Raw genomic sequence first — 19,964 nt, 5'->3', positions numbered from 1 at the left:
GCCAAGATGGGTGACTCATGACTTGGATAGCTATCTTCATACTTAAGACATTGGTCAGAAAGATAAGTTTCCTGGCTGATTAAGATCAACGGGGCTTTTCTTGTTATCATAAAGAGCAAAATTGAATGGGTTACTGAATTGGGATGAGTGTGAGTTGGGGAGATTTGAGACTCTTGGAGGATAATTCTTTCTGAGACAGGATTTACAGAACCCCAAAATGAGAGGGTTTAGTTGGAATTGCGAAGCTGAGAGAGAACCGCAGGGCAAGAAGAGACTGCGCTTCTCTCCTGGTGTTTTCTCTGTTTGTGACCCAGGTCAGCCTTTCTTATGTCAGAAGTCCTCCAGTTATCCTCAGAGGACTGGGCTTCACAGGTAATCTAAGGCTGAAGCACTGTTTGCAAATATGAGTGCTTCTGATTTCCCTCTTTCTCTAGATTCATTCATGTTGCTGCAGGTGGCGTTCTTTCATTCTTTTTTACGGCTGAATCCCCGGTGGCTCAGAGGTTAAAGCATCTGCCTGCAATGTGGGAGACCTGGGTTCGATCCCTGGATCAGGAAGATCCCCTGGAGAAGGAAATGGCAACCCGCTCCAGTATGGACGGAGGTGCCTGGTGGGCTACAGTCCACGGGGTCGCAAAGAGTCGGACACGACTGAGTGACTTCACTTAATATTCCATTGTATATGTGTACCACAGCTTCTTTATCACGTCATCTGTTGATGAATGTTTAGGCTGCTTCCACGTTCTGGAGATTGTAAATAGTGCTGAAATGAACACTGGGGTGCATGTATCTTATCAAATTATTATTTTCTCCAGATATATGCCCAGGAGTGGGACTGCTAGATCACAAGGTAGCTCTATTTTCAGTTTAAATAGAGCCTCAGGATTTTTCATTCTCTCACGTCTCCCTTAGCGAAGTCACACCATATCTGCTAGAAAAGACCTTAAATAAATGTCTCCTTATGGTGCTTTCTGGGAGCAGTATGTAATACTTCATTATGTTTCCAGAGAATAATCAGAAACTAAACTTGAGACTTAGAGAGGAAAGAGATTGAGGATGATGTTTGGTGTTTGGACAGAAGGCTATTTTGTGAGAATTTTCAACAGAAACTTGCAAAATGCAAACCAGTAACTGAGATGCATCTTGTGAGTTTCAACTGGTTTCATACCCCAGTTTTCACCAGCTCCTTCCCACTGTTGAGACGCTTATCATCTTCTGTGCCCTCACTTTGGGTCTTTGTGTAAACACACTCCTCGATCTTTCACAACACTAAACATTGAAACATATACCAAAGTGCCTTTTTTTGGTGGGGGCAAAATTATCAAGATGAGTTTTAACCATGCCTCTGCCTGAAGGAGGAGATAACAGTGCTAACATTCCTCCCACCGCATGTGTTTCCTCCTTCTGGAGGCACATCTGTCCACACTCTTCACTCACTCATCATCTGGCTTCCTCTTTGACAAGCAAAATTTCTTCTCTCTGATATACACTCGGTTTATTTTCCCAAACTCCAAAGAAATTTGCTTTCAGATCCCATCTGGACAATTGTTTTCTCAAACTGAATGCTCAGGTCACTTAAATATGCACGAACTTACCTACTGCGGATTGAGAATTGCTACCGCTTCAGGGTGTTTTCTGACACTCCCAAAGGCATCCCAGTCTCTCTGTCTCTCTGACACACAGACACAGACACAGACACACACACACAGACACAGACACACACACACAGACACACACACACACAGACACACACAGACACAGGCACACACACACAGACACACAGACACACACAGACACACACACACGGACACAGACACACACACACACACACACACACACACAGACACACAGACACAGACACACACACACACACAGACACAGACACAGACAGACACACACACACACACAGACACACAGACACACACAGACACACACACACGGACACAGACACACACAGACACACACACACACACAGACACACAGACACAGACACACAGACACAGACACACACACACACACACACACACACACAGACACACACACAGACAGACACAGACACACAGACACACACAGACACACACACACACACGGACACACACACAGACACAGACACACACAGACACACACAGACAGACACAGACAGACACACACACGTACACACAGACACACACACACAGACACACACACAGACACAGACAGACACACACACACACAGACACACACACAGACACAGACAGACACACACACACACAGACACACACACACAGACACACACACAGACACAGACACACAGACACAGACACACACACACACACAGACACACAGACACAGACACACATAGACACACACACAGACACACACACACACAGACACACACACACACACACACACACACACGGACACACAGACACAGACACACACAGACACACAGACACAGACACACACACAGACACACACAGACACACAGACACACACACACACAAAGACACACACACAGACACACACACGGACGCACACAGACACACACACGGACACACACACGGACACACACAGACACACACACAGACACACACACACACAGACACACATACACACACAGACACACACACAGACACAGACACACACACACAGACACACACACACAGACACACACACACACAGACACACACACACACACAGACACACACACACACACGTGCACATATGCTCAAGAGCAAACAAGGATAGAGGTCAAAGAGCAAATTTCTTCCTCTTTTCAATGTCACAGAAGTTATCCACGCCAATTCAATGAGAGAAAAAAGTGTGAGTACAGATATTGATCTTTTTTATAATTTATATTTTTATTTATTTTTGGCTCTGCTGGGTCTTTGTTACTGCAAGTGTGTTTCTCCAGCTGCGGTGAGTGAGGACTATTCTCCAGTTGCGGCGTGGATCAGTCATTGCAGAGGCGTCTCTTGTTGCAGAGCGTGGGCACTTGCGCTTCAGTAGTTGTGGCTTGTGGCCTCACTGTTTGTGGCTCACAGGCTCAGTAGTTGTGAAACGTGGGCTTAGTTGCTCTGTGGCATGTGGGGTTGTCCCGGACCAGGGACCAAACAGCGTCTCCTACACTGGCAGGCGGATTCTTTACCACTGAGCCACCAGGCAGGGCCTATACTGACCTTTAAAAAAGAAATGAAATTGCTTTCATTTGTAGACGTAAATAAGAGCAAGATGTAAAGATGAACAAGATAAAGGAAAACATTATATAATCAAAAAGAATAAAATAAGACCTGAAGAGCAAAATATAAATGATACCATTTAATATATTATTAACAGTAATATTTCAAGTCCCACCAAACCGGTCTATGATTTTTAAATCAAAGTTGCAACATATTTTAGAACTTTATAATAGGAAAAGTAGAATTAATGAAAAATGATAATATGAATGTTACTGTAAATACCTTTCCTTCCACTGGTCTATTCATCAATGGTTCAGTTCACTGTATCAGACTCCTCACCAACCTTCTTCTCTTTACTCCTTCCAAATCACTCTGCATTGCAACTGCAATGATATTCCTAAATTCCAAGTAAGCACATGACCTGTCTGTCTTTGTTCATTGTTGTGTTGGTAAGTATGTAGCAACTGGCTTTCTAGGGTTGGTGGGTGGAACTTGGCCCTGGGCAGGAAGGAACCCACCTGCAGTGCAGGATCTTCAACCCCTGGGTCAGGAAGACCCCCTGGAGGAGGGAGTGACACCCACCCCAGTGTTCTTGGCTGGAGAAGCCACGGACAGAGGAGCCTGGCGGGCTGCGGTCCACTGGCTCGCCAGGAGGTGGACACAGGTGAGTGACCAAGCACACACGCACATGATATGAGCAGTTTCACCACAGCCTGCTCCAAGCCAACAGAGTTGTGTTCATCTCACTGAAAGTGGAACGTCAGCACTCTCAAGGCCACGCGAGCCAGTTCAACAGCAACGCATCGGTTTCAGCTGCTCTGTTTCTCGTTCAGGAAGGCTTTCCTGGGGCCCGCTGCCGCAGAGCGGGCAGAGAACAAAGGCCCCTGCCTGCTCTCGCCCTGAGGAAGGGGCAAGCTCATTCCTTCCCCAGGGTGAAGGCAGCAGTGCGCCCACGGGTCCGCCTGGAGAGGTGCGTGGGGGGCTGGCCTTTCCTCAGATGGTGCTGTGTGCAGGGGCATGCACGGTACCTTGCTTGCTGTCTGTCTCGTCTCCTGCAAGGCACACACTTCTCTCTCCAAACTGAGGTCTTGCCATCTGCCCCTCACGCATCAAAGTCAGACACACTAAAGCCTCTGGTTTCTTCCCCGAATATCCCCAATTCTCTCCTGCTTAGAGGCTTTTGCATATGTCCAGCTTCTTTCTTTTTCCCTTCATCATGCGAACTCCCAATCGTCTTTAGGATCTCAGTTTAGGGGACCTCCCTGGAGGCCCAGTGGCCAAGACTCCACCCTCCCAGTTCAGGGGACCTGGGTTTGATCCCTTGTCAGGGAAGTAGATCCCATGAGCCAAAACTTCCTATGCCACAACTAAAGATTTCACATGTTGAAACGAATACCCAGCACAGCCAAGTAAGTAAATAAAATTTTTAATGTTTCTGAAAAAAAAAAAATCTCAGTTTAGGAGAAATGTCTACTCCCCAAAATTGTCATTGTCATCTCTTTAACCTGGATTAGAAACTCTCTCTATGAGCTTCCAAAGATTCCTACGCTCTTCCTGTCACAGCACTTAGGGCTCCGCGTTATAATGGTGTGTTCCTGTGGGTCTGTATCTCCCACAAAGAGCAACTAGAGAACAGAGACTGTGGCTCGCTGGCTATTGTATGTAGGGCACATGACACATAGGAGGCACTTTCCGGATGATTGCTCAATGGATTGAAAAAAGAAACAAATTCTATTTAATGTGTATGTATGCATTTCTTCACAAATTACGTATATTTTACATATATGTATTATCTGGAGAGGCAAGATTTGTTAGTAGAGAAGACTACAGAAAAATCTTTGCACATATGGCAAACAGGGAGCTAAAAGAACCTTATAGGTGTGACTTCATGGACACTGTGGATGGCTCAGTTCCCTCTCAAGGGAGGAAAATTAATTTATAAAGCAGAAATATAAGTCCGTCAGCAGTAGGTATACAAATCTGGAGCCAGAGATATCAAAAAGAACACCAAATTGCTACCTGAGAAGATGGTCATGGATGTCACTGGAGGGAATGGGAGGAGCCACAATGGAAGTGTGAGGGTTTCTGCCATCATTAATGACGCCTATCTGACCACCATCCACCTCAGCCTTCACAGCACAAAAAGACCACCCCCACCACCAGCATCGTTATCAAATAGCTGTGATTCTACTTTCACATCTGCTTTATTTTTACTTAATCTGCATAACAATGAATAAGATAGTTGGTACTGTAATACCTGTTTTACAGATGAGAAAAAAATAGATCAGAGAGATTAAGTTCACACAGCATCAGAATTTGCACTCAGGTTTGTAAGATTCTAAAGCCTTAATTCTTTCTTCTCTGCATTACAGATTCTCACTGTCCTTTGAAGGACAAATATTGATTTTGCTCTCAAAGACCCCCATCTAAGGCATCATTTTTGTATCCAGACATGTGTGAATTTCAGCAGCTCATTGAAAAAAAAAAAAAGGACTTCAAGACTTGACCCTTCTACCTCAAATATAGTAAAAATTTATCTTAATGTTATTTTGGTGATTTTGGGGGACAGTTTTTGCAATGTTGGTGTCAACTAAAGTCAAGAAGCATTTTTCTGTAATGGAAAAACATCTTACTCATTTTTCCTTCTCACTGGGTGGTTGGAAGTTGGAGTTTAGAAAGAATTAGGAAATAGGAAATATAGGAATAGGAAGAATTCTATTCCTATAGAATATAGGAAATGTTCTATATAGGAATATAGAATATAGGAAATATAGGAAATAGGAAGTATTCTCCGTGCCTTTTTTAAACCTTAGAAGACAATGAAGCGGGCAGGAAGAAGAAAGAGAACTGATTTCTGGGAACAATTTTAGCGTGGTCATCATAGCAGTTACAAAAGAAAGGATGCCTAGAGAAGCACAGTTGTCCTGCCATTCCCAGGACTTTTGAGGGAGTTTATTGTCAGGACAGAAAGGACTGAGTTGAATGTCCAAGTTTCTCACGACGGGCACCACGATAGCAGAGACGTGGTTCACAGGCTCGTGTTCTCTTGAGTTCCTGGATGGAGCACGACTCACTGGAGATTTAAGACTGAATTTCCTTGCTTTCATTAGGAGGCATTCTTGATTCCTCAGGATCGGGAAAGGAGGAAATTGCCTGGAAAGTAAAACAACATCAAATTCCAGGAACAGGAGCAACACGGCCCTCTCCTTCCATTCCTTCATATTATCATCATGATCAATGCCAACAATACTCATTCACTGATTATCACTGTGTTCAAATATTATATACATAGTCCTTACAGCAAGCATTAGAAATGAATAAAAATAGTATATGTTGGCTGAGTCCTTTCACTATTCACCTGAGACTATCACATTGTTAACTGGCTATATGCCAACGCAAAATAAAACGTTTTAAGAAAAAAAATGGACAAGAACATTTTCATTTTACAATTAAGATAGCTAAAATCCAGAAAGAATTTGTGGTTTTTCCTGGAAATATAACTGGAAAGTAACAAGTTTAAAAAGTAATAATTTAATTCTATCCATGTGAAACACATATGCTCCTATTTAGAAATGATATGACCAATAAGGAATTAATATCCAACATGTATAAATAGCTCATACAACTCAACATCAAAAGAAAAAAAAAAAAAAAACAACACTAAGAAATGGGCAGAAGAACTGTGTAGACATTTTTCCAAACAGGAAATACAAATGACCAACAGGCACGTGGAAAGATACTCAACATCACTAATCATCAGGGACATGCAAATCATAACCACAATGAGATATCACCTCACGCCTGTCAGAATGACTATTATCAAAAAGTCTGCAAGTAACAAATGTGGATGAGGATGTGGAGAAAGGGGAACCCTCCTACACCCTACACTGTTGCTGGGAAGGTAAACTGGTAGAAAACAGTATGGAGGTTTCTCAAAGAAATAAAAACAGACCCACCATGACTCAGCAGTTCCAGTCCTGCGTACACAGCCCCCAAACCCAAAATGCTAATTCAAAGAGATACATGCACTCTAATGCTCACAGCAGCATCATTTACAGTTGCCAAGATGTGGAAGCTACGTAAGTGTCCATCAACAGATGAATGGAGAAAGAACATGCAGCGATATTCATATGGCTATATTCACACCCACAGATACTTATATACGGTATAGATATATTCACTGGAATACTACTCAACCATAGAAAGGAATAAAATTTTGCCATTTTGCAGCCACATGGATGGAATTGGAGGACATCATGCTAAGTGAGATAAGTCAGACAGAGATGGATAATGCTGCATGATATCACATACGTGGAATCTAGGAAATACAACAAACACGTGAAAATAAGAAACCAAGAAGCAGACTCACAGGTGTAGAGAACAAACTAGTGGTTGTCAGTGGGGAGGGAAGGACAGGTTAGATAGAGGTGAGGGGGTGGGACGTACAAACTCTTGGGTGTAATAGAGACTCAAGGATGAATTATACAGCTCAGGGAATAGAGCCAATATTTTGCAACAACTATAAAATGAATGTCATCTTTAAACATTACATAAAAAGTAAAAATTAATTTAAAAAAATGTATGCTCTGAAAGATGAAATACACTGCTTCCTCTTAAATTTTTAGGTTAGAATTCTTTTCCAACCTTCATGCCAAGTCTAACATTTGTACGAGCTATAACTCCAGGAACCCCACAAGTCACTATCATATGACAGTTTCTCTCCAGTTCCAGAAGTCAGGGACAATCTCAAACCCTAGAGGGAGGGTGCAGATCATGTGAACTGTAAGTCATTTAAACAAACCCACCTTTCTTAAATGACAGCAATTTGCTTTGAGCCACAGGACTGCAACAGAGCAGGCTATGCACAGTTCCAGCAAGGCCAGGACCAGCATCAGTGACACGAGACCCTGGGGGATGTGATGCCGCATGTTAAATCCAGTAGAAACGTTCAGAGGAAAAGGAGAGGCCAGCAGGAAACCGGACTATGACACCGACCCTCCATAAAACAGGCCACAGTGAATCACAAGTCAGATTTAATACACTGCCACACCCGACACTCTACATGAGACACAAGGTCCATCTAAAAGCATGTAAACCTTTTTCCTGGAAAGAGAGACATATCGTACTTCTGTATCAACCCATGTGAAACAGCTCTGGAGGCAAAAAGTGCAGACATTACCATTAACATCTGCCAGCTGGAATAGTAGTAAGCCCAGGAGGTGTATGGGCAGCTTAGGAAAAGGGGCAAAAGGGACCCTTTCATCAGTTCTTTAATTGTACTTCCTAGAGGTTTAGGCATTTACAGTATTCCTACAAACTAAAATAGTAAGCTGAAAAGTGAAACACAAAATTACTGGGCTAGTGATCCTTCTACTGTCACTGAGGCACCTAGAAGAAACAAACGCTAATCCCTCTGGAGGGAAAATACTTCCAAAATCCACACATACCCACAAAATCAAACCCACACAAATACAAACTCAGATTATTAAAAATATAATGGAGGAAGTTAGGACTCAGACTTCCATGAGTATTATCAGCAAACAGGAAGATTAAGTCAGTAAAAAACAGTTCACACATCATGGGAAAGTGAAAATTTGGAGGAAAATATTAATTTCTCACTTGACTGTAGAAGAGGGAGAACACGTAAACACAAACCAAAAAAATACTTTGGAAAGGCTATTGAAAAATTTTCCCTTTTAAAATACCACATTCAAATAAATTCAAAAGTAAAGCCGTTCAAAGCTTCAGTGAGTCACTATTTGAAAATTCCAGACCACAGAGAAAATTGTAAATCTCCCAAGTTAGTTCCATTAGGAAAACTGTGAAATAAAACTTTAAAAATGTAATCTCTCTGGGGAATGTAACAGTGTCAGTAGCACTGTGTGCACGCATGCTAAGTCGCTTCAGTCCTGTCTGAATCTTTGCAACCCTATGAACGGTAGCCCGCCAGGCTCCTCTGTTCATGGGATTCTCTAGGCAAGAAGGCTGGAGTGAGTTGCCATGCCCTCCCCCAGGGGCTTCCCGACCCAGGGGTCAAACCTGCATCTCACATCTCCTGAATTGACTGGTGGGTTCTTTACCGCAGGTACCACCTGGAAAGCCCACCAGCAGTAGCAGCAGTATGTAATAATAATCTAATACAGTATGCATTGTGTTAATTGCTCATCAAATATTAATTCATATAATCTTTACATATAATACATGTAATAATTTAATCTATTACTATCCTCATTTCAGTGACGGTAAAATTGAAACACAAAGAGGTTATCTTATTTGCTCCTTCAAGTCAAAGCTACTAAGCGGCAGAAGCAAGATTCACATCCAGGCAGCATGGTGCCTGATACATTAGTTAGCTCCTCTATACTTTGGATTGTTGAAGTTCTTCATAATTATACATAATTTTAAAAGACATACGGTTGAAGAGGCTTCCATGTAAATGCACAAGTCAGGTGGCTCGTTAGACTGACAGCCGTTGAGTAATGGCTTGTTAGCAAATAAATTCATGGAGAAAAAAACAGTCCCGACTACAGCAACGGTGGCGCTGGCAATGTGCATCCCAAAGCTGCTCTCCAGCTGCAAGAGAAGAAGTCGTTGCTTCACACAGGCAGCTCACGCTGATTCCTGCGGCCACAGTTATCTACACAAGCAGCCACTGAGAGGGGTTCACACGCCCGACGGTAGCCTAGGTAACCCAAGGGGCTCCACCCCAAGACTCAGGGTCTCGGCCGGGTTCCCCAGCCTCTGCTCTCCCACTGCTAACGCATGACTTGTTCCTGCCCCTGTGAGCACAGAGAAAGAGGCCGAACGGCCACTTACCAGTGTTTTTGTGGGTTTTTTCCCAGCAAAGACAGCTAAAATTCCCGAAACAAGAAACTGTGTGAAAATAGGAAGTGAAGCAGAGAAAGGAACATGAAGTCTTAATTATCAGATAACTAGCAGCAGTTGTACAAAACTTCTCAAATTCACATTCTACAACACAAAATTACACTTGATTTTGCTCATTATTTATACAAGTACAATTTTAAATGAGTTTAAATTTTGCATAAATGTGTAAGGCTTTCATTTTGTTTTGTATCTGGCCTTTTACAGGTTATATGGGTATGCCTGGTTTTACATACAACAATACACATATTCAATGTAATATAATTATCTTTATGCTTGTGTTTACATTAAATGTAAATAATATTTATTTACACATGCATGTATATTTAATATCATTCTCATATTCTTACCCAAGCTTCAGATAATGTGTTTGATTTATTGGACTAGGTGTTCCAAAAAAACTTTTATACATCTAAATGTCTATATGGACATATCTCCTAATGTTTAAATTAGCATTTTGATCTACTATTATTTCTATGAATCTAATTTTGATCAATGAAATTCTCTACACGTTCATGGCTTTCTCAAAACTCTGATCTATTCTTTGCCTCAAACATCTCACATTTACCAAGCCACTCCTAAAATTTGAGGGAAAAGCTGTCAAAGTACATTTCTAGTAGTGGTAGCTAAGAAATGATACGCAGTCAGTGGAATTTGAATACTCACAAATATAGCCCCCCATATGTAATAACCTGTGTAAACAATCGAGAAAAAGAAGAAACCGGAGGGTTGGGGAAAGTTTGTTAAGGAATGAATGAAGCCACCCAGAGCCAGAATTACTGCTGCATTCAGGATCTGGACAGCCTGCGAAAGGAGGGAAAAAGAAAAAGCGTCAATGATCACGTGCCGGCCCACACTGGGCAGAGATCGCCTTATTTATTTTATTTCCTCTTTCCCATCATGGTTTACTACAGGATATTGAACACAGACCCCGTGCTCTGCTGTAGGACCCTGTTTACCCCTCCTACATATATATTAGCATAATAGTTTGCATCTGCTCATCCCAGCTCCCAGTTCATCCCTCCCCAGCTCCCGCCCCTCTGTCAGTCACAAATCTGTCTGTGTCTGCTGCTGTCTCGTTAATAAGCTCATTTGTGTCATGTTTTAGATCCCACACGTAAGTGATATCGTATGGTATCTGGAGAAGAGATCACTTTAATTTTCCTCAAAAAGGAGATATCAGAGCTTGAAATGGTCCAAAACTGAAGCCACATTAACTGGGCGAGGTCTGCTCTGGAAGGCTTCTGTTCCTGCGATGCCCACTGATCTGATGGCAACACTTCATCGCCCTCTCTGCCCAGCCCACCGTGTGCATCCTCACAGAGCCCCCCGGCAAACCACAGCGTGAAGGAGGCGACAGACTGTGAAACTAGCCTCCCCGCCTGCCTTGGGGCCAGAGTACGGTGACCTCCATTCTCCAGCAGTGATAGGATGTCTCCCACTGTGAGATTATGCCTCTGCGTTTCCACTCTTCAGGTTTAAAGGATGCCCCCGTCTTCCCTTAAAGCACATTATCGATCCAGTGATGAGTAGCTCAGAAATCCCCATAGAGACATAACCGAGGTTCCCCATGCGATAGTTGTCGCCTTCCACCTTACAGAAATGTGTTACCTGAGGCTGACTCACCCCGAGAACCTGCAGCACCTCTGGGTGGTTCTGTGACCTGCCGAGGGGCCGGTAGGCAGAGCTGTCCTTCCCCGCGGCGCCCCACTGGCTTCCTGGGGCATCGCCAGCGCAGGCTGCCCCCGGCTCTGTCCGATCAACTTCTTGGGAGGCCATCTGGGGTCTTGGTGGCTGTCAGAGAAAAGAAACCCAAAGTGTTTCTGTTTTCCCTTTTATTGCTAACTAATAACGGCTTTCTGTTTTCAGTTCAACCAAAGGGTTCCATTTTGTCTAGAAATCAAAACAACTCTCCACCAACGGGGCAGAGGTTTCGCCTTGTTTATCCCATTTGATGTTGAGGTAGTAGGCATCGTCAGACCGTTATACTAGGCCTGGGTGCAGCACCCCACTCTGGAGAGCTGCAGACTGTCCTTTCTCTCTTTTATGTGCATGCGTGTATTATGCGGTCCTGCCTTTCTTCAGTCCAGGACATCCACATATGAAACTCTCTCACTGAGCAGTGATCTCTCATGGGAGGAGGCTAACATTAGTCACATTCTAGAATAATAACAGGTGGCATTTATTGAATGTTCACCGCTCTCTGCCAAGCTCTTCTAGTTTCTGTGACTTTATTAACGTATTTAATCCCGTCAACAGCTTCATGTTGCAACACTATTATCCCCATTTTAAAAATGAGAAAACTGAGGCATAGACAGCTTACATAACTTTCTCAAACTTAAATAGCTCCTAAGTGAGTTCAGATTCTACTTGAGATATCCACTTTAATGTTCAACACTTTTAAAGTCATTGCTTTATGTAGCAATATATGGAATAAAGCACAATGGATAGAGTTTAAGTACCATGGGGAAGCCAGGTGCAAATCCAAATTTGACTGCTTACTAGTTGTATCACCCCATAGTGGGAATCTCAGTTTTCACAACTGTAAAGTGGACATAATTTTAATTTCATATTAACATTGAAAAATCCATTGCATTAAAACATTTCATTAAATTCATTCAAAAAACATTGCATTAAAAAATCTCCATTGGGAAATAAGTATATACTTTAGATAGAATATTTGACTTGCTGAAACATATGCAGTGTGGCTTCCCACGTGGCACAGTGGTAAAGAATCCGCCTGCCGATGCAGGAGGTTCAGGAGACGTGGGCTTGATCCCTGGGTCAGGAAGATGCCCCTGGAGGAGGAAATGAAAACCCACTCCAGTATTCTTGCTTGAAAACTCCCATGGACAGAGGAACCTGGTGGGTTGCATTCCATGGAGTCGCAAAGAGGTGGACACAACTGATCACAAACACACACAAAGCATGTGTGTCTATATGTTTGTGTGTCCATGCATACATTTTCCCAAAGAAATAGCTGCATAATTATGTGCAGCACTTTTTTACTATGGCATCACAGTAACAGTCACACTCTAAGGGGAAGGCATCCTCACAGTTAAATGTTTAGCAACCGAACAAAAGACCCTGAAGACATTCTGAGCACCCCACTGGGTGGCAACTTTGACAGACAATAAAAGAAAGTGGACTTCCTGTGGAGAGGGAATCTCTTTTTTTATTAACTTTTGTTGGAGGATAGTTGCTTACAATGCTGTGTTAGGTTCTACGGCACAGCACAGAGAATCAGCTATTTGTATACATATGTCCCCGCTTTTTGGATTTCCTTCACCACAGAGCACTGAGTTCCCTGGGCTATAAGTAGGTTCTCACTAGCTATCGCTTTGCAAAACAGTAATAGAGACACAGACGCAGAGAACAAGCGCATGGACACAACGAGAGGGCATCTATAGTATTTACCTTGGAGGCTTCAGACCTGGGTCAAATTATTTTCTCTCAAGCGCATCTCATTACAAGCAGGAGACACTCAGTAAAGATCGCTTATGGTACCCTTCCAGGAAAACAGCAGCCTCTTTTAGCTCAGGCTTGATGCAAGACTTTGCCTTACACCACACTTTAGAGGAGTCAATATTTTGCCAATATTTTGTTGGTGGCCTGCAGAGTGTGCAAACCACATCTGGGTCTGTGGCCCCTTGGATTTCACTGTGCTTTCCTGAAGGGTAAGTGTTGATTAGGACACTGGTCCTAACTGTCTTCCAGCTGTGAGATGTTGCTTAATACATTATTAGAACCAGAAACACCAGCAGAAACATGGGCAGATGGGTGGGAAGGTTTGAGGACTGGCGGTAGGACAGTTGTTTGCATAGTAAGAAGAGACATCGCCGACTCAGCGGGCATGAATTTGAGCAAACTGGGAGATAGTGAAGGACAGGGAAGCCTGGCATGCTGCAGTCCATGGGATCTCAGAGTTGGACATGACAGCGACTGAACAAGAGGCAAAATCAGATTACAGGAGTAGTGTTGATGGGGTAGGTGATTCAATACTTAACTCCCCGAGGGGATTGCAAATAGAAAAAATAAGGGAGACCCATAAGGTAATGATTACTCAAGAAAGTAGGTTTGCTTAACCACAGAACCAAGCAGGCTTGCTTGGCAACAAAAGCGTGAAACAGAAGCCTAAGACGTGCCTTCAAACAGTAAAACAGTGGTGGCCTGAGACCCACATCCTGCCCAGCGAGCTCGGTAAGTTAGGATCCTGAGGACAAGCTCTCTGCACACAGAAAAAAACAATAATTTATGGAAAGGTGGCGTTTCAAAGTGACAGAGGCTCATTATACCAAGACCTGAAATAATTTCTCCAGTGCCATGACTGTCGTAGCCTGACCACATAGGGACAAGAAAACTCCCTGGCCCAGCCTGGAGGGGGAGCCGATGATGGAAGTGTGACATCGACTCAAGAAGGAGGAAGAAAGAGGCTCTTTTCCCCTCCCCATTTGTCCCTTGGTGGTAAAATTGTAGCCCATTAAAGTTCTCAGGGTGCAGCTCCCTGTCACTCACCTGCTTTAAACCTCATACGTGCCCTATTCTAATAAATCACTTACCTGTCACTTTGCGCTCACTGAATTCTTTCTGTGTTGAGATAGAAAGGACTATTAAAGAATCCTTGCATTCCTGGGATAAAGCCCACTTGGTCATGGTGTATGATTTTTTTAATATGTTGTTGGATTCTGTTTGCTAGAATTTTGTGAAGGATTTTTGCATCTATGTTCATCAGTGATATTGGCCTGTAGTTTTCTTTTTTTGTGGCATCTTTGTCTGGTTTTGGAATTAGGGTGATGGTGGCCTCATAGAATGAGTTTGGAAGTTTACCTTCCTCTGCAATTTTCTGGAAGAGTTTGAGTAAGATAGGTGTTAGCTCTTCTCTAAATTTTTGGTAGAATTCAGCTGTGAAGCCATCTGGTCCTGGCTTTTGTTTGCTGGAAGATTTTTGATTACAGTTTCGATTTCCTTGCTTGAGATGGGTCTGTTAAGATCTTCTATTTCTTCCTGGTTCAGTTTTGGAAAGTTATACTTTTCTAAGAATTTGTCCATTTCATCCAAGTTGTCCATTTTATTGGCATAGAGCTGCTGGTAGTAGTCTCTTATGATCCTTTGTATTTCAGTGTTGTCTGTTGTGATCTCTCCATTTTCATTTCTAATTTTGTCAATTTGGTTCTCCTCTCTTTGTTTCTTAATGAGTCTTGCTAATGGTTTGTCAATTTTGTTTATTTTTTCAAAAAACCAGCTTTTAGCTTTGTTGATTTTTGCTATGGTCTCTTTAGTTTCTTTTGCCTTTATTTCTGCCCTAATTTTTAAGATTTCTTTCCTTCTGCTAACCCTGAGGTTCTTCATTTCTTCCTTCTCTAATTGCTTTAGGTGTAGAGTTAGGTTATTTATTTGGCTTTTTTCTTGTTTCTTGAGGTAAGCCTGTAATGCTATGACCCTTCCCCTTAGCACTCCTTTTACAGTGTCCCATAGGTTTTGGGTTGTTGTGTTTTCATTTTCATTCATTTCTATACATATTTTGATTTCTTTTTTGATTTCTTCTATGATTTGTTGGTTATTCAGAAGCATGTTATTTAGCCTCCATATGTTTGAATTTTTAACAATTTTTTCCCTGTAATTGAGATCTAATCTTACTGCACTGTGGTCAGAAAAGATGACTGGAATGATTTCAATTTTTTTGAATTTACCAAGACCAGATTTATGGCCCAGGATGTGATCTATTCTGGAGAAGGTTCCGTGTGCACTTGAGAAAAAGGTGAAGTTGATTGTTTTGGGGTAAAATGTCCTATAGATATCAATTAGGTCTAGCTGGTCCATTGTGTTATTTAAATTTTGTATTTCCTTGTTAATTTTCTGTTTAGTTGATCTATCCAGAGTTGTGAGTGGGGTATTAAAGTCTCCCACTATTATTGTGTTACTATTAATTTCCTCTTTCATACTCGCTAGCGTTTGCCATACATATTGTGGTGCTCCTATGTTGGGTGCATATATATTTATAATAGTTATATCTTCTTCTTGGATTGATCCTTTGATCATTATGTAGTGTCCTTCTTTGTCTCTTTTCACATCCTTTATTTGAAAGTCTATTTTATCTGATATGAGTATTGCGACTCCTGCTTTCTTTTGGTCTCTGTTTGCGTGAAATATTTTTTTCCAGCCCTTCACTTTTAGTCGGTATGTGTCTCTTGTTTTGATGTGGGTCTCTTGTAGACAGCATATATAGGGGTCTTGTTTTTGTATCCATTCAGCCAATCTTTGTCTTTTGGTTGGGGCATTCAACCCATTTACATTTAAGGTAATTATTGATAAGTGTGGTCCCATTGCCATTTACTTTGCTGTTTTGGGTTCACGTTTGTACAACCTTTCTGCATTTCCTGTCTAGAGAAGATTCTTTAGCATTTGTTGAAGAGCTGGTTTGGTGGCGCTGAATTCTCTCAGCTTTTGCTTATCTGTAAAGCTTTTGAATTCTCCTTCATATCTGAATGAGATCCATGCTGGGTACAGTAATCTAGGTTGTAGGTTATTCTCTTTCATTACTTTCAGTATGTCCTGTCATTCCCTTCTGGCCTGATTATCTCAATAGATGCAGAGAAAGCCTTTGACAAAATTCAACACCCATTTATGATTAAAACTCTCCAGAAAGCAGGAACAGAAGGAACATACCTCAACATAATAAAAGCTATATATGACAAACCCACAGCAAGCATTACCCTCAATGGTGAAAAATTGAAAGCATTTCCCCTGAAATCAGGAACAAGACAAGGGTGCCCACTCTCACCACTACTATTCAACATAGTTTTGGAAGTTTTGGCCACAGTAATCAGAGCAGAAAAAGAAATAAAAGGAATCCAGATAGGAAAAGAAGAAGTGAAACTCTTGCTGTTTGCAGATGACATGATCCTCTACATAGAAAACCCTAAAGACTCTTCCAGAAAATTACTAGAGCTAATCAATGAATATAGTAAAGTTGCAGGATATAAAATTAACACACAGAAATCCCTTGCATTCCTATACACTAACAATGAGAAAACAGAAGGAGAAATTAAGGAAACAATACCATTCACCATTGCAACAAAAAGAATAAAATACTTAGGAGTATATCTACCTAAAGAAACAAAAGACCTATACATAGAAAACTATAAAACACTGATGAAAGAAATCAAAGAGGACACAAACAGATGGAGAAACATACCGTGTTCATGGATTGGAAGAATCAATATTGTCCAAATGGCTATTCTACCCAAAGCAATCTATAGATTCAATGCAATCCCTATCAAGCTACCAACGGTATTTTTCACAGAACTAGAACAAATAATTTCACAATTTGTATGGAAATACAAAAAACCTCGAATCGCCAAAGGAATCTTGAGAAAGAAGAATGGAACTGGAGGAATCAACCTGCCTGACTTCAGGCTATACTACAAAGCCACAGTCATCAAGACAGTATTACTGGCACAAAGACAGAAATATAGATCAATGGAACAGAATAGAAAGCCCAGAGATAAATACACGAACCTATGGACACCTTATCTTTGACAAAGGAGGCAAGGATATACAATGGAAAAAAGACAACCTCTTTAACAAGTGGTGCTGGGAAAACTGGTCAACCACTTGTAAAAGAATGAAACTAGAACACTTTCTAACACCATACACAAAAATAAACTCAAAATGGATTAAAGATCTAAATGTAAGACCAGAAACTATAAAACTCCTAGAGGAGAACATAGGCAAAACACTCTCCAACATAAATCACAGCAGGATCCTCTATCATCCACCTCCCAGAATATTGGAAATAAAAGCAAAAATAAACAAATGGGACCTAATGAAACTTAAAAGCTTTTGCACTACAATGGAAACTATAAGTAAGGTGAAAAGACAGCCCTCAGATTGGGAGAAAATAATAGCAAATGAAGAAACAGACAAAGGATTAACCTCAAAAATATACAAGCAACTCCTGAAGCTCAATTCCAGAAAAATAAATGACCCAATCAAAAAATGGGCCAAAGAACTAAACAGACATTTCTCCAAAGAAGACATACAGATGGCTAACAAACACATGAAAAGATGCTCAACATCACTCATTATCAGAGAAATGCAAATCAAAACCACAGTGAGGTACCATTACACGCCAGTCAGGATGGCTGCTATCCAAAAGACTACAAGCAATAAATGCTGGAGAGGGTGTGGAGGAAAGGGAACCCTCTTACACTGTTGGTGGGAATGCAAACTAGTACAGCCGCTATGGAGAACAGTGTGGAGATTTCTTAATAAACTGGAAATAGAACTGCCATATGACCCAGCAATCCCACTTCTGGGCATACACACTGAGGAAACCAGATCTGAAAGAGACACGTGCACCCCAATGTTCATCGCAGCACTGTTTATAATAGCCAGGACATGGAAGCAACCTAGATGCCCATCAGCAGATGAATGGATAAGGAAGCTGTGGTACATATACACCATGGAATATTACTCAGCCGTTAAAAAGAATTCATTTGAATCAGTTCTAATGAGATGGATGAAACTGGAGCCCATTATACAGAGTGAAGTAAGCCAGAAAGATAAAAATCATTACAGCATACTAACATATATATATGGGATTTAGAAAGATGGTAATGATAACCCTATATGCAAAACAGAAAAAGAGACACAGATGTACAGAACAGACTTTTGAACTCTGTGGGAGAAGGTGAGGGTGGGATGTTTCAAAAGAACAGCATGTATATTATCTATGGTGAAACAGATCACCAGCCCAGGTAGGATGCATGAGACAAGTGCTCGGGCCTGGTGCACTGGGAAGACCCAGAGGAATCGGGTGGAGAGGGAGGTGGGAGGGGGGATCGGGATGGGGAATACGTGTAACTCTATGGCTGATTCATATCAATGTATGACAAAACCCACTGAAATGTTGTGAAGTAATTAGCCTCCAACTAATTAAAAAAGAGAGAGAGAGAGAAAGGACTAGAGCTCTTCGGAGGCCCCTCAAAACGCTGCCGAGCAGCTTCAGTGTCTGGAGTGGGGAGGGCGGTCGTGTTCATTATCACACTCAGTTCACGCAGGCTTAGAATGGTTAATTAGTTCACACACATAGAAGTAAAAATGATGCCAATTGTAGTTTAAATGCATTTAATGATAACTAGGTAGCAGACACTGTTTTCAGTGCTTCACATGGATTCACTCCTTTCTTTTTCACAATACCTGGGTCTTCTAGGTTACCGTTAACCCAATTTTATAGAAAAGGATGGCATAGAAGGGGGCTTGAGGTGTGGGTTCTATCCCTGGGTCGGGCAGAATATCCCCTGGAGGAGGAAATGGCAACCCACCCCAGTGTTCTCACCTGGAGAATCCCCATGGATAGAGGAGCCTGGAGGGCTACAGTCCACGGGGTTGCAAAAAGTCAGGCATGACTGAGTGACTAAACAACCGAAAAATGGCGTAGAAATGTCAGCCAGCTTTCCCAACATCACGCAGGGACCGGTCGAGCTGTGTGCAGAACTCAGGCTCTGGGTCTAGCGAGGTCACGGGCCTGCCTCTTCTGCCTGTGGGGCCTTACTTTCACCTCCTTTCACTCTCAGAAGCGTCCCTGTTTAGAAGGCAAATTGTCACCCTAAAAGAATAAATGTCCTGACATTGGTGATGGGAAGATTAGAGCAAAGAGAGAGGGAGGAAGGGAGGATCCCAAACACGACCCCTAAGGAGGCCCCAGGACCCAACGGGACGGTGCAGGACTGGGGTGGTGTCCCTGATCCCCAGGTTGGGCAGGGACGTCTGTGAGAAAAAGGAAGCTCACAGCCACCTAGGCGAGATCCTAGTTCTAGAAACCGGAGCCAAGTGGGGAGCTGGTCACGGGCAGGAGCAAGCGGGCCCGATGCCATCACCGAGGGCCAGCTTGGGAAGCGGCTTGTGGCCCTGGGACACCGA

The 19,964-nt window shown here is 42.3% G+C and overlaps 1 protein-coding gene across 1 annotated transcript; it reads right to left on the bottom strand.

The window, feature by feature from the left end:
- Window positions 1-5,632: 5,632 nt before the first annotated feature.
- Window positions 5,633-13,523, bottom strand: MS4A3 (membrane spanning 4-domains A3). The gene is made up of 7 exons (XM_061142677.1): window positions 13,458-13,523; window positions 11,667-11,834; window positions 10,707-10,844; window positions 9,975-10,031; window positions 9,573-9,731; window positions 7,964-8,065; window positions 5,633-6,311 (listed from the first exon to the last, which is right to left on the bottom strand). The coding sequence occupies exons 2-7, from the start codon at window positions 11,817-11,819 to the stop codon at window positions 6,240-6,242; spliced, it is 681 nt and encodes a 226-aa protein (XP_060998660.1). The 5' UTR covers window positions 11,820-11,834; window positions 13,458-13,523; the 3' UTR covers window positions 5,633-6,239.
- Between the last annotated feature and the right edge of the window lie 6,441 nt (window positions 13,524-19,964).

Source organism: Dama dama, chromosome 1, assembly GCF_033118175.1.
Source record: "Dama dama isolate Ldn47 chromosome 1, ASM3311817v1, whole genome shotgun sequence".
Lineage (NCBI taxonomy): Eukaryota > Metazoa > Chordata > Mammalia > Artiodactyla > Cervidae > Dama > Dama dama.
The sequence above is the reverse complement of the archived record's forward strand: the minus strand, read 5'-3'. Positions and strand labels throughout refer to the sequence as shown.

Excerpts from the sequence above, each read along its gene's own strand:
- MS4A3 (XM_061142677.1), bottom strand. The coding sequence starts at position 11,819 with ATGGCCTCCCAAGAAGTTGATCGGACAGAGCCGGGGGCAGCCTGCGCT. Across the intron at positions 10,032-10,706 it reads ACATATGGGGGGCTATATTT|TTTCTTGTTTCGGGAATTTT; the intron begins GTGAGTATTCAA and ends ATTTTCACACAG. Across the intron at positions 8,066-9,572 it reads ACATGGAAGCCTCTTCAACC|GGTCTCGTGTCACTGATGCT; the intron begins GTATGTCTTTTA and ends CACATCCCCCAG.